At 40.9% G+C, this 15477-nt stretch overlaps 1 protein-coding gene across 4 annotated transcripts in view; it reads right to left on the bottom strand.

Moving 5' to 3' along the window:
* DCUN1D4 (defective in cullin neddylation 1 domain containing 4) overlaps positions 1-15477 on the bottom strand; it is a 71298-nt gene that overhangs the window by 39561 nt on the left and 16260 nt on the right. For 2 of the 4 annotated variants that reach the window (XM_027544482.1, XM_027544484.1), the window contains exons 2-4: positions 9207-9277; positions 8996-9035; positions 148-262 (exon numbers count right to left, since the gene is read on the bottom strand). In XM_027544482.1, the coding sequence (XP_027400283.1) occupies positions 148-262; positions 8996-9035; positions 9207-9277 (226 nt within the window). Of the gene's footprint in view, positions 1-147; positions 263-8995; positions 9036-9206; positions 9278-15477 lie in introns of those variants that run through there. The other 2 variants (XM_027544483.1, XM_027544486.1) reach the window with 2 other exon arrangements.

Below are 15477 nucleotides of genomic sequence, written 5' to 3'. Positions count from 1 at the left end.
ATTACACTTGGAAAGTTTGCCTGGCAGAACCAAAACAACATTCCAGTTGGCACTCGTGTACTTGGAAGGCCCACATTGGGCTCATGGACCAGTGTGCCCCTTTGGCATGCATGCCATCAACGTGGATCCACCGTCTCTGCAACGTACCTATCGTGTCTACTTTTCTTGGCAGATAGATCATCTCCAGAAGCAGGTCTCCTCTTTTTCCTCGGCGGCATCACTTTACTAAAGCAGTCTGAAGAACTGCAAGACCGCAGACTTCCTAAAAGACACAGTGAAGAACACAAAAGTAAGGACTGCCACGTCAAAACCCTTCTGAAGAACACCACCACTGAATGAAAAGCTTCCACGGTTTATGCTACAAAGGGTTTATATGTTACCTGTAAATGCTACAAGGTGAAACTATGGTTTTTAGTTCCTCTTTGAGAAAATGTTACACATACAATTTGGATTTTGGGCAAAAGCCTGACATGATCTTCAGCAAAACTTCCCTAGAACTTTTTAGCTTGTTTCGCCATTTGAAGAAGATTCTGGTCTTATGGTCAGAGTTTTCTGAGACATAACTTCAATTTGGTAAAAGATATTAAAAATGTAACACTATCACAGAACACCTGTTGAGACCTTACCGTGCACCAGGCCCTGCTCTTAACACTTACATGTGTGAACTCACTTAACTTCATGACAAGTTTATGAAAACAGAGTAATAATGCCTACGTAGATAAGAAAATGGAGGCAGAAAGAGGTCAGGTAAGTGGCAAAACTGGAATTCAAACCCAGACAGTCTCACTTCAGATTGTTTTAAATCACTGTAAATTAAAAGACAATTACAACCCTATCTTGGCCCAAGTACTAGCAGAGATATTATGTCATTGGTTCCCACAATAACCCTGCATGACACACAGGGCACGCACTGACAGATGGGAAAAGCTAAGGATCAGGCATTCAAGAGACGTCCCAAGGTCTTGGAAATGCTAAGTGGTGAGCTCTGGATGGTATCCTGCTCATCCGCTAGGGCCTTGGTGAGAGGCCTGGCCCTCAGAGAGCAGGCACTAGGGGCCGAGTGCTCTGCACTCTGGGCATGACCTCCAGCTCCTCACCTGGTCATGTTGGCTTGGGCAGCCAATGACCTATCCTGGGTCTCTGGTTCACCATCTAAAAATGAGACCTTCTCAGCAGTGTTCTGAGGTAACTCTTTCTCAGGAGTTTTCTGAGGGAAAAACATCCACTCAGCAAGGGCTCAGGTGCCAAGCATCACATGTAGACAGATGTTGCGAACTGAGTTTCACAAGAAAGGTATGTGCTCAGGCCAGTGCTCCATGTTTACCTGATCCTTACTACCACCCTATGATGGAGGGCATCCTTGGCATCCCCATTCCTATAAATAAGGAAACTCAGGCAGAGAGATGAAGCAGTGGCTGGAAAGCAGCAGGTGGGATCAAGGATGGAACCCAGGCAGCCCAGGAGTGAGGCCCTGGCTCCCTGCCACCACTCACTGTCACTCCCACACGGCCACAGCAGCAGAGGCTGAGAAGCAGGGGACTGAGCCCAGAGCCTGGGCAAAGTGAAAGTAGCTCAGTCGCGTCCGACTCTTTGCAGCCCCGTGGACTGTAGCCCGCCAGGCTCCTCTGTCCATGGAATTCTCCAGGCCAGAACACTGGAGTGGGTACCTGTTCCCTTCTCCATGGGATCTTCCCAACCCAGGGATCAAACCCACGTCTCCTGCATTATAGGCAAATTCTTTACCATCTGAGACACCAAGGAAGCCCAAGGAATACTGGAATGGGTAGTCTATCCCTTCTCCAGGAGATCTTCCCAACCCAGGAATCGAACTGTGGTCGCCTGCATTGCAGGCAGAGTCTTCACCAGCTGAGCTATCAGAGAAGCCATTAGAGCCTGGGGGAATGTGGATGCTGGGGACTGGGAAAAGAAGATGAGGACCTGGGTGGGGAGAAAACCTGGGTGAGTGCACTGTCCTCCCAGAGGCTTGAGGGGGAGGAGTGCGCTAGGCAGTGGGTGGAGGCAGCAGTAAAATGCAGCAGCTAGGGGTGGAGGCGGAGCGGCTAAGGTTGGAGAAGGAACCTAGCAATCTACAAAGCATGGACAGCTCTTTGTAGAAGGCTGTTCAGAAGGCAGGGAGAGAGATGTCAGTAGCTAACGATTCCAACATGAAAAGAACAAGGGCAAGGACTGGAACCTAAATCCTGGACATACTCAGGCTTCCACCTCCAGGCGATGTACTTTAGGAAGAGGCCAGCCAAAAGCATCTCTCCTGAAACAAACCAGGACAATGGCGCCAGTGAGGCGGGGTTCCAGCGCTGGCTATTGGACCAGGCTGGCTCCTCGGTGCACAGGTAGAGCCCACCAGGCTGGAAAGATGACCCTCGGCCACCCTTCCCGGAGCTCAACCAGGGTGGGGGTAGAAGGTTCTTCAGAGACACCAGACAACCTCACATCTCTCTCACAACAGCAGCAAGAATAGGAAGCAGAAGAGCCGGAGCAAGTGCTGCCACCATACATACCCGTCCGTCTTCCCTGCGAAACCCAGTCCTGTTTACACTGACGCGCAGAGGTCTGAGAGGGGCAGAGACTGGAGCTTTTGCAGACCGCCAACAGGCAAGATTTATTCTTGTCCAGTAATGCCTCGGGGTGGGGCTCACAGAATAAAAAAGTGTGACCCAACTTGCTGGAAAGCCTGCCACGCTTCTCTGAAAGGAGCAACCTTGAGGCTTGCTTCTCCCTTTTGGATGTGCTCGTGTGAAGGAGAGACACTGTCTCCCGGCACTGGTCACAGTCAGGTTCTGAGCATCTAGTCCGGCAGTGACCTCTCCCTCCCACCAGTGTTTGCAGAACACAGAGGAAATGCACACCTCTCCCCAGCCCGTGGGAAGATGACCATCATTTAAAACAATGTTTCCACCAATATTCACCAGTAAGATCTGATCCACCACCAGCTCCTCTATCGTTGCCTCTTTGTGGAAACACTGCCATCATAACTTAACTAACTTTTTCAACTTTCTTTTTTTTTCTTACTAATGAACGCTTTCTGTTAAAAGTTTCACAAATCACTTTTCCTGGCATAAAACGTATTCATATTTTAGCCTCAAAGCATCTCAAATTTGGCATTTTGTTCTTTTATTTATTCACGTGGCCCCTGTTCAGATGTCTCTGCTCTAATCATCGGCATAAGTAAGTGACTATCGGGGGCCGTGCTCTAATCATCGGCATAAGTAAGTGACTATCGGGGGCCGTCCTTCACAATGAAACAGTGTCTGCTCAGTCCCGACGCCTGCTACAGTTCAGGCACCCACTGGCTCCTCGACCCTCTCACCCCCACCTCACAGGAAGAACGTGTCCAACTCACATCCCAGAGAAGTCACAGAGGACGACACAGCACAGCACTATAGGCAGAATCCAGGAACTCAAGGACTTAAATTTCAAGCTAACTCAAAAGCAAGTGTTTAATGCTGAGGAAAACAAGGTGACCTAAAATAATTTGGTGACATGAACCAAGTCAGCAAAAACTTAGAGAGCGCATACAACTCAAGGTGTGGTAGCCCCAAACCCCCACTATGGCTTCAGGGATCCTACCCAAGCAAAAGCGACAACTCAAGATTTTTAAGTCCATGCACAGAAGTACACCTTGGTTTGCAGGGTTCTGTCTGGTTCGCCCGTGCAGACACAGCAGCAAATACAGTATCATTATACAGTAATAAGGTGTATATATATACATCCTATAGTAGACTCTCAAGAAATATTTGTTAAATAAATGTGTTCCTAAAACATCTGTAAATCAAATTCTGCTAAAAAGTCAGTACATTTCCATAGATTTGAAATACTATGAATAGGTAATACACCACCATTTCAGACTTTTTTCCCCCTATTTATCAGTTAAGACAAGCACTTGACTCAAGTATCCTAGCAGGTAGGATTTTTTTTAACACAAATATTTGAGAACGTTTGCTTCTTAAAATAACTCTGTGATATCTTTTTATAATCAAGACACTTAAATCCAAATGAATGTTTCACAAATTTGTGTTTATCTGTATCATTAAATTTAGACTTTACTGCCTCAGAACTTGAATCACTTAATCTACCTGAATTACACTTATTTTTACACTGAAAATTTAGCAAGCAAATAATATAAACAAGAATCTTATGGAATGTTTTTCTGTTTTAATGAAGCTTTAGCTATTTTAACCTGCTACAAGTATCCACTTAGGTACAAATAATCTGCCATTATAGGTAAAGAGGCAAAATATTAAGGCTGAAGTTTTCAATAAATAACTACAAAGCACTTTCAAAGTTATCATCACAAATCTAAGAGGTATTATTACCACCCCAACTCGACATATAAGAAAACTGGCTGGTAAGTTGAGCTCCTAAAAGTTCCTATTCAATAAATAATTAACAAATAAAAGCTAACTAACCCACGAATTCATTTGAAATGATCAGTTAATATTCTGGTTTCTCTTCCAATCATATTATAGCCTTTTTGGGGGGAAATGATCAGAGTTACAAGTTTCCAATGTTTGCCTTAAACACATCATTGACTTAATGGACATGAATTTGTGCAAACTTCCGATCATGAAGGACAGAGAAGCCTGGTGTGCTGCAGTCCATGGAGTCAAATAGAGTCAGACACGAATGAGCAACTGAATAAACAACAAAGAAAAAAGAGGAAAGAAAAAGATTTTAGGAATCCATCTTAAATCTCATTAGAAACGTTTGGCAGGTACTTATGAAAAAAGGAAAGGCATTTTTATTACAATAGCAAAGAAGTAGGAAGATGAAGGGATGCATAATCTCAACTAGTAATCCCAAACTATGATTCAGGCTCCTTCACATTACAGGGATAGACATTCTGGTGTTCAGTTTGCAATATCTCTCCATTAGATAGACAGTGACTCTGAAACCTTCCCCTCATTAGAAACACTTTTGATGCTGAAGTGTTTGTATGATCCTTAGGAAGACAACAGAAATTGTTTCCATTTTTTAACCAAAGGTTATAATGATTGAGTTCAGGTTCATTTCTTTTTGGTTCAGTGTTTAAGGAGAACAAATAAATTAGTTTATTAAATGACCATATTTTCAAATAAATCTGACCATATTTTCAAATAAATCAGTCAAAGAATGTAGCTCTTCTTCTTATATTAAACAATTAGAAATACTGCAACATTTTAAACATATCTACTAGTTGGTCCCAGAAAAATCAATTTTGAACAGCAAATTGAGTTCACCTGGATCAAACCACAAAGCCTTTTAATGCCTATGCAGCTGGCTGTTTTCATAATAATTTAACTAAGTATGTTATTCCTAATAAATGGTATCTAAGTAGCTGCTCTGCTATTTTTTCAAATTTAATCATTTTGCTCGTGGGCCTCAAGTTAAAAAAAGGTCCTGTTCAGGAATTAATTCTCCTATGACATATTAAATTGGGCGCCCAGTTTCATCCTCAAATAAGAGCTCTATACAATTAGAGATCTTTTTCTGACTTTTCCAAACTTAGAATAAATGCTTGTTCCAATACAAAAATCCCACTATCGAATTATCATTATGAGTCTGTTGTATCATATAGCCTTGACTCAATAACATTTTATATGTTCATTCTGCCACTTCAATAATTTTTATATAGCTTTTTCACAGAACAAGTCACAAAGGTATAGTCATTTAAGTTGATAAATGCAAGTGTGCTCAGTCGTGTCCGACTCTTTGCAATCCCATCGACTGCAGCCCACCAGGCTCCTCTGCCATGGAATTTTTCAGGCAATACTGGAGTGGGTTGCCATTTCCTCCTCCAAAGTTGATAAATAGGTTGTATTTTAAGACATTTTATCAGTATCAAAATATTTTATTTCATTTTCTTGAACACACCATTGAACTACTTACTTGCTTGAGTAAAACTATTAGTGTCCAAATGTGCAATTTTTATCCTACTATTAAAGACCAAAAAATTTCCTTTCCTTTCTCTCTAAACAATACGACTTTCAACATCTATCATCCTCCTTCACTATTATTATTACTATTGGTCCTCTCTGGCTTTTTAAATTCATGCCCACTATTTTGGGCTATTTCTCCAATATTAATGTACACACTCTCTCCCCTTTTTCTTTTTTTGGTGGTAGGAAGACTGAAAGAATCAAAGAAAATTATTAAAAGAAAGAGAGGAGAAAGATCCTGGCCTCTTGCACTTGGTTTCACTCTTCCATATACAGTTGGTATAGAAATTGCTCAGTCTACCATTGAACGAAGAGATTCAAAGAGGCACTACAGTGATTAACTTTCTCAGATTTCCAAACATTACAGATTTTATGTTGTTTAATTTTTCAAGTATGCTCTGTCAGATATGATAATCACAAGTGATGCTAAAACCAGATGGGGAAATGTTAATGAAATGGACTACTCTAAGAAATTACTAATGCTAATTGACAATGACTGGCACATATGAGGTACCAGGCACTGCACCAGCAAGTCATATACAAACATCAGACACATCCACTGTCCCCAAGGGCAAAAGAGGAGGTATGAAGCCAAACACACTCTCCACTTTAGTATTCCTGAATTATAACCCTCAGTTATTAAACTGCCACATTCAGGTTAAATATTTAAATGTGACATTACTATAATAACAATACTCACTTAAATCCAAAGTTCAACAGTAACTAAACAGTGTACAAGAGGCAAAACTTAGATGTTTCATTACCATAGCCAAGGGAAAGATAGCTGAAAGACTCTACCAACAAAAAATTTAGTTTTAAAAAATCAAAACAATTATCAAGTTTAAAAAATCTCCAGTGCCTACCAATGTATTTTTCCAGAATAAGAAAACAGAAATGTGCTTTTTCTTAACTATTAGAACTGGCTCTGAAAATTATATTCAGCATTATTGGTAGTAGCTAAAAGTTAAACACATTTAAGTGTGCATCAACAGAAACACATTATGATATATTCTCAAGACAGGAAATCATGCAGTCATTAAAAATAAAGCTTCATAAATGTGCTATAAAAAGATCTCCAAGATACACTGAGTGACAAAAACAAGAGGCATATATAAATGTATACTTGTATTTGGGGGAAAATATATCATCATCATCATTTGGGAAACAAATACAAGAATATAAGAGTTGTCTCTGGAGAGTCAAGGGTGTAGTACTAGCGGGGGATGGGAGCTGGCGCTCATAAAACTGGATGGCAACCTTTGCTTTTTGACACTTCTTTTAAAATCATGTGCATACACTGCTTTTAAAATTATTATGGAGACTGTTTTTGACTGTCCTGACCTATGTTTACTAAAACAGAAAGACCAGGTGAAGGGACCCTCTGTGGCCTGACCTTCTAAAACACACCTCCCCTTCTCTCACTCCTTTCCCTGGAAGGAGGAATGTCTGATCTAATTGGTAATGGGGGGTGGGGGGAACTGAGCAGAGGGGCCCGGCTCCTTCTGAACTCCCTTTCCGCCCAGCCTGCCAGCAGAAGCTGCTACCCCACACTGCCATAAATGAGAGGTTAGAGGTGGGCCAGGTGTGCGGTGCTCTACTGGCTATGGCAGTGATTGTGTATAAGGCTGTCTAATTAAGGTGAAATACTGCAAAGCTTCTGCATTTCTGCTGTTCATCTAAGCTGTGTTTTCCAACACAACTGTTAGTTCAATATCCATCTTATTATGCCTAATTTTCAACTGATCCTGAACCAATATGGAGGAGAAGGGTAGGGAGTCCTAAATCCCAACAACCTCCAAGGTAATTTTTTTTAATAAAAAAATTAAATGAAAAAAAAAGACCGATGCTATATAGTATATACAGTGTGAGCTCATCAATGCTAAAACAAAACAAAACAAAACAAAATACTACTCTACTACCATAAAAACATATGCAGGTACAAAAATATCCGAAGGAGTAAGTATTAAAACAGCATACTAAAGGAGGGTTATGGGTTTTTCCTTCATTTGTTTTTGTGCTATTCTCTAACAAGCTAACAGTTCTCTAACAATTCTCTAACAAGCATGTGTTCATATATTACTGTGGTAACTTTCAAAAACTTTAAAATATATTTTAATAACTTTCATTGGAAGTTATCATAACTATATATCAAGTGCAAGTTTCTGAACTTTGTGATCATCACGGTTTAGAGAAGTGGTTCTCAAAGTGTGATCTCCAGACCAGCTCCATCAGGATCACATGGGAGCTGGTCAGAAATGCAAATTATGGGGCCCTACCCCAGAGCTCTGGAGGTGGAGCCGAGCAACCCGTTGAAACTAGCCCCTCCCTCCACCATGATTATAATGCCAGCTAGAGTTGGAGAACCAAAGGGCTAGAGAATGATTTATAATAAGCCACTTTCAATTTTCCCGGTCATAAATCCTCAAAGTGAAAGACAGTGTTAGTTGCTCAGCTGTGTCCTACTCTTTCTCAACCCCATGGACTGTACCCAGCCAGGCTCCTCTACCCATGGGATTTTTCAGGCAAGAATACTGGAGTGGGTAGCCATTCCCTTCTCCAGGAGATCCTCCCAACCCAGGGATCAAAACCAGGTCCCCCACACTGCAGGCAGATTCTTTACTGTCTGAGCTACCAGGGAAGCCCATAAATCCACAGGACCCATACAAAACACACAGATATACTCCTATCTCCTTATCAACTCATTTTATATCTCAAGTCAACAAGCATTTATGGAAAACCTTTCAAACTGCACTACTTTTTAGTATAAGCTAAAATACTTTAATAAAGGAATGATTATCTTCAAACCACTGGGGAGAATCCCCAACCCCGTTAAAGGAACTGAAGTACTCCGTTGTAAACTGGAGCCCTAGAACAGATTTCCTCCTGGGAAGGAGCTGTGGCATGGCTGCCTCCATACACCCTGAGAAAGATCCTCAACCAAGGAACAACTTGCTAATGGGATGTATTATAATAACATGGAGCGGTCTCAGCTAGTATTTCTCCTTCATAACTATTAGGAAGTTTATTGAAAATTAAGTAGTGATAGCATTTATAGATACCTGTTTGGTGATCGTCTTGGCCAACGTCTTCTGTTAGATTCTGCAAGAAATATTTTCATTATTACCAAGAAATCACACACCATACAGCAAGTTTTAAAATTCAGTATTTTCATAAACAGCTGATATCTTAATATCCATAATCTAAATTCTTATCAAATACACTTAAAACAACTGAACAGCTGGTAGCTTTGTCTTTAAAAAATTGACTTACTAGCTTATTAAGGGTGTGGTAGATCTTATGAATATTTGCCAGTGTTGAGAGATGAGAGTTCAGCTGAAAGTCTTTAAAAGAAAAAGGGGAAAATTCAGTGTCATTTATTTCCCATACTGCAAAAAGACTATTAAAAAATAAAGCTCAAAAGTGGAAATAAATGTTTTGATACAATTGAATACTATCGCCATTATATTTGATACTTATTAAATAAGATACAACATGCAACTACCAACCTATCTGCTAGAAATAGTCTAACAATAAAATTAAATTCCCAACCAAATGTTACAATACAGTTCATGAAATTTTCATGTGAATTGTAAGGCAAAACAAAAATACTTCAGTAGTTATAACATCCTATCAGCAACGAACTTAAGCTTAATAGAAAAATACCACTGATGCTGGCAAATTAAGTAACACAAATAGACGACAGATCTCAAATGAACCATATTCACTTTCTCTTTCTCCTCCCCAGAATTACTAGCACAATACAAGCTCCTGGCAAGAAAATAAACAGGAAAGCATCTCAATCACTTGACATTTCTTACAATATACGTATTTTGTTGACTCTTACACAACATAGAGCAGAAATGGAATCTAAGCCCCTCCCCCTCCTGTTTAACAAATACAGATAAATCAAAGGGCCAGCCTGAAAGTGGCCTGTCTGAGAGGCCAGGGCCCTGGGATGGGGTCTATAGTTCCTGGCACTGCAACAGTAAAATGTGCCACAGAGCCAGTAACACAGAGGCAGAACTTGCACTCACAGAGAATCAAAGACTGTCTCCACCTGCCATCTCTCACAACTTCAGGACTGTACACTAAATCACACACAAAAGACAAAGTCAAGCTGCTCTACCACACAATATCGCACAACATAAAACTTTATGTTTGGCTTTTGAATCTCCAATTTCAAATGTTTTTCATAAAAAGTATGCTTGCCTACATAGTAGGTTATATGAATACGAGTTAAAAGTCGACGGCTATTTTCATATTTGAATAAGCATCAATAGAAGCAGTTTCATAAAATATCAAGATTTACATTAGTTCCTTTTCTTTACTATTATAACGATTAGTAAACGTTAGTCTGAAAGTAACCTTGAAAAGATACTGTAACTTTCCAAGTTATGCCATTCTGATAAAAAAAAGAGAGAGAGAGAAAAAATCACCCTTTCCTGGAATATTTATTTAGGATGCATGTCAGATGCAAGGAGCCAACACTACAACACAAATTGTCTCTGCTGAGCCGGACTCTCTGGGCTGGAAAGCAAGCTGACCTGCCTGCCAGTATTTAGAAAGCTCCACTTTTCTTTTCTAAATCGTGCCAGGAATCCAGGTCTGGGCTGGCCTGGAGGGCAGAGGGGCCAGCAGGCAGCAGAGTCCCTGACATACACACACCACTGTCAGGAGCAGCGGGCTCTAAGTGTACATGCACACGTGCACGCGCTGGCCCGACCAACAGCAGCCCCCGGCCTGACACCACACGCACAGCCATTGAGAGTGGTCCAAAGAATCAGAGTGCTTGGCTGAGGGACAACCAGAGAAGGACCTCAAATACAGACAAGTGTTAATTATTTAGAATCTGAATGGTTGAGCCATATTTAAGGTAAATGATGACATAAATATGTGCAGACCTTGATTTTCCATCTTAATTAGTGCAACTGTACAGAAAAAGATTTTAAATCATTTGGGGTGTTTGAATATATATATATATATATACGTGTGTGTATTTATGTACTTATACTTCTATTTCATAAACCTAGGTAGGGGGCTCTAAAGCTAGGAGCAGTAACAAAGGCTTTGGGGAACTTAATCTTACCCACCCCTCCTGCCCTGGCATCTATGATCAAGCCATAAGCTCCCTTTTTGTACTCTCTCAATTTAAAATTTGGAAGACAAACGATACACTACAGTAATATCTTGATATATAAATTAAACTTCTGGACTCGCAAAAAAAAAAAAAAACACCAGAAAACTTAAGGATCTAGATTCTGTCTTCACTGAGGATACACAGGAGTCTGCCAAAGATCACCAAAGCAATAAGGTCTCCAGACCTGCTGATTCAACTGCCAAAATCCACACAGGAGAATCTAAACAAATTAAAATTGCTAAATCCGTCTTTACACACACACATACAGTTTCTGCCAAAATAACACTCTGAGCTTTACAACCTGACTCTGGAGTCTAACAATTAGCTTGAATCTCAGATCCACCAGTTATTTAACCTAAATTTCAATGTCCTCAGTTGTGAATGAGCCTACAATGCCTGGATGTGGCAGAGAGTCAGAGTAATGTGTGGATCATAGTGAGTGCCCAATAAAAGATATTATCACTGTTAGATTATACCATTTTCCACACCAACCACCTACAATGGTTTCTACTTCTGTAGATCCAAGTCAAGCCCCACATCAAAGATCTCAAAGCTGCAGCTGCCTCTGTGACAGAGGCATACGGCTTGATACATCTCTACAGCCTATGATGGTATGTCTACATTCATATACCACCAACTGATTTCATAATGATGGTGGAAGAATATCTCAGCAGTGGAAAAAAATATACAAGAGCATTAAAGTTCTATACATGAAGTTTCACTTTACAGACGATGAAAGTAACAAGGTTCATTTCACAAGTCACATAATATATGTCAGCCAAGTCTCTATTTCCATACCCAGTGTCTACTATCATAACCACCTCATCATCACCTCATCAAAAAAAAGGAAAAAGAAAAGGAACCAGCAGCATGAACAGAACAGTTTTTCTTTAGTTTCATCAAGGTAAAAAGCTAAGGAGCAGACACAAATTCGGGGGGGGGGAAAAAAAAGACCAAAATGGCATTAAAAGATAAATCCACAAAGGTTAACACGTATTGAATTCATGGTTCATCTGTTCACTGCTCAGGGCAAGTAATAGACCTTGAAATCTAAAATAGATTTCACATCCTTAAGGAATAGATGTTAAGGGTGAAGATCGCATGCTTTACAGAAGCGCATTTGGGAAAGCACTAACTGACTCATAAAATCTCCTCTGGCTCCTATTTCAATTCTAAAGGCTAAATGCTCAGTTAAGTCAACTTTAGTCCATGATCAAAAGGCTCTCCACCATCACTGGTTAGACTCTCATGTGTGACGTGCAAACCTAACATTCTGTATTAAAAGTGACAAATGGCTCCACAGAAAGACACAGCATGCTTGATAAACGGCTTGCCTAAATTATCTTCTGAGTATTCTTTAAAATGATCAACAAATCCTGATGTGGCATAAAGTTTTCCGGGAGTTTTGGGGGTTTGTTTTGGGTTTTTTAAATAATTATCACTTGTTGTGACCTATGTAACAGAAAAAAGTGAATGCCACTGAGAGGGTCAAAATTCACTTCCTCCAAACTACCCTTTGTATACACAATCCCACAATATAGAGAGACATAAGTAATACAACAAAAACTGGTAAGTTCAGACAATGACCATCATCAACCAAAAGAATCAACTTCAAGAATTAACAGTCCTAACAGGAGTTTACTTCCATAAAGGGTCAGAAACAATTGAAATACATAAAAATTCAAACCCTTCTTTTATGCCATAAATAATCACTTGTTAAATATACCTGGGAGGTGATCTCAATTATAATAGCAACGAAAAGCAATAGTACACGTAGGAATAAACTTAAATGTGCAACATTCAAGTGAAGAAACAATAAAAGTTTACAGATGCAGAGATATATTTCTGGAATGGAAAGACCCGGTATCGTAAGACGATCACTTCACCCTGTACTGAACTACAAAATTAAATGCAATCAAATTCCTATTCTCCCTGCTTCCCACCTCCCCATCCCAAAAAGAGGTGAGGGAAAGGGAAGGGAGTCAGGCAAGCTTAGCAGATTGATTCTAAAGTTCACCTGAAAAGAACAAACACACTTGACTTGCCAAGAAATTGTTGAAAATGAAGAATGAAGAACAGGCCCTATCCGACCATACATAATATAAAGCAGAGGTTGGTAAACTCTCTGCACGAGTGCCAGATCTTAAATATTTTAGGCTTTGTGGACCATCCGATCTCTGCTGCAGCTACTTTGCCACTGGAGCTCAAAAGCAGCCATAAACAATACACAAGCAAATGAGTGTGGCTGTGCTCCAATAAAACTTTATTTCTAGACACTAGGTAGTGGGCCTGATTTGGACCATGAGCTGTAGTTTGCCAAGGCCTGGTGTAGAGGTACAGTGCTATAAAATACGGTACGTGAGCAGTAAGACAAATCATTGAAAGAGAGCTAATAAACATGTCTACGCACGTCTGTATGGTTGCGTGTATGTGTAAGTACACAGAATTAATACGATTAAATGGTATTTCAAATCAATAGGGAAGAGATCATTATTCCGCAAGCAGAAGGCAACTAGCTACCATGTGGAACAAATTAAAATTAATTCCAACCTCAGAAGTTACAGATAGAAGGGAAAGGCACTCAAGGCTAAAGAGAAGTTATGGCCTCAGGGCCCCGCACGTTCTCTGCCTCTTCTACCCAATCTCATCTCTTACCTATCTTCCCCTCACTCACTCTTCTCGGTCACAGAGAGCTTCCTGCTATCCTGTGAATACTCCAACCAAGCTCTTAACTCAGGGCCTTTGAACACACTGTTCTCTCTGCACTGAGCCCTCTTTCCTCCAATAATAACATGGCTTGCTCTCACACTTTATCAGGTTGCCACTGAAACATCACCATCTTACAGAACCTTGCCAGAGCCAACAAACCGGACCCGTTCTTCACTATCCCATTACCAGGCTTTAGTTCTCTTTATGGCATTAGTACCACCAGACTTCATGTCATATTTGGGTGCCATCTTCCTCTAGCATTAGAATATAAGCTTCACGAAGGCCAGAACCTGCTCTTGTCCACTGCTATATCCCTAGTACCAAAAGCAATACCTGGCACACATCAGGTGCTCAATAAATACTCAAGGAATAAATGAATGTAGGGACAAGGGCATCAAGACTTAAATTCAGTATGCTTTGGTATTTCAGGGCATTCACATCACTAGATCTTCACATGTGAGAAGCAGCATGGTAACAGAAGACTCAAAGGCAGGGCAGGGCAGAAAAAGTGTGGCTCCGAACCCTGTTTAAGAGGTTAATCTAAGGACGAGTATTTCCACTGGGCCATTGGAGGGTATGCAAATATAAGATAAACGTGGCACTCTCCAGCACTCCTACTCAAAGGTAACTCATGTACAGCTGTTTCACATGAAAATGGTGAAACGACTATGGCACGAGATCTGAACGAAATTTCACCAGGCCAAGTTACGCTACCAGAATCCAGAGAGTACTTAATTCTGCACAGCAGAATGCTGGAAGCACTGCTATGAGCCTGGGTGCCATAGCAGTGTTTAAATCAGCCTTTTTTAGAAAGATTGCCCAACGGCAAATGTGGCCTGGATTCAGAGTGGTGTTTCATGAAGGCTACTGGTAGTGAGCAAGGTGGGAAATGATTAGGGCTTTCAGGTGGTCTGTGGCAGCAAAAGTGGAGAGTACAATGGGACCGCAGGACATCCACATTTAACTCACACCAATTCAGGGCAACAGCTTGGCAAAAAGAAGAGGGAGAGAGAAGAGAAGTCAATCGTCCTAGTAACTGCCCTGAGGCCTCTACTTAATGACAGGGAGACGGGCAACAGGACTCTGACAGTCGCTGGGTCCGCTCAGTCTCCACATGCACCTAACAACACTGTATGAGCCAAGGATTTAGGAGATGTATTTTTCATAAAACACAGTCCCTAAACATAAGCCAGCTGCTTCAACTGGTGCTCAGCTGAAGAAGAGTTGGTGACCTGTCCTAATGCTGGAGGAAAAAACCGCTGTGCTAGAGACAATTTGCAAGGAGGGGGCACCTTCTGAAAGTATTTCCAGCGATTTTTTTTTTTTAAGTATATTTTATTTATTTGACTGCTCAAGGTCTTAGTTGTAGCATGCGGGATCTAGCTTCCTGACCAGGGATTGAACCCAGGCCTCCTGTATTGGGAGTGTTAAGTCCCAGCTGCTGGACCACCAGGGAAATCCCTCCAGTGATATTTTTAATACTGGTGATTTCACCTTAGATATGGACTTTAGAACTCACCTCTATATAAAATGTGATTACACTAGGAGGAAAACCAACAAGACTGCTTTCAGGAGCTGTGAGGGAAGCTCACGTCCTTTTGTCCTTTGAGCTATGAAAACTAGCACAGGCAGAGTCAGGTAACTAGTTGTGGCCAAGCTGGGGAGAATTCACATTCCAAAGCCCCTTCTTCTGTT

This window comes from Bos indicus x Bos taurus, chromosome 6 (genome assembly GCF_003369695.1).
Source record: "Bos indicus x Bos taurus breed Angus x Brahman F1 hybrid chromosome 6, Bos_hybrid_MaternalHap_v2.0, whole genome shotgun sequence".
NCBI lineage: Eukaryota > Metazoa > Chordata > Mammalia > Artiodactyla > Bovidae > Bos > Bos indicus x Bos taurus.
This window is presented reverse-complemented; position numbering and strand designations above follow the sequence as displayed.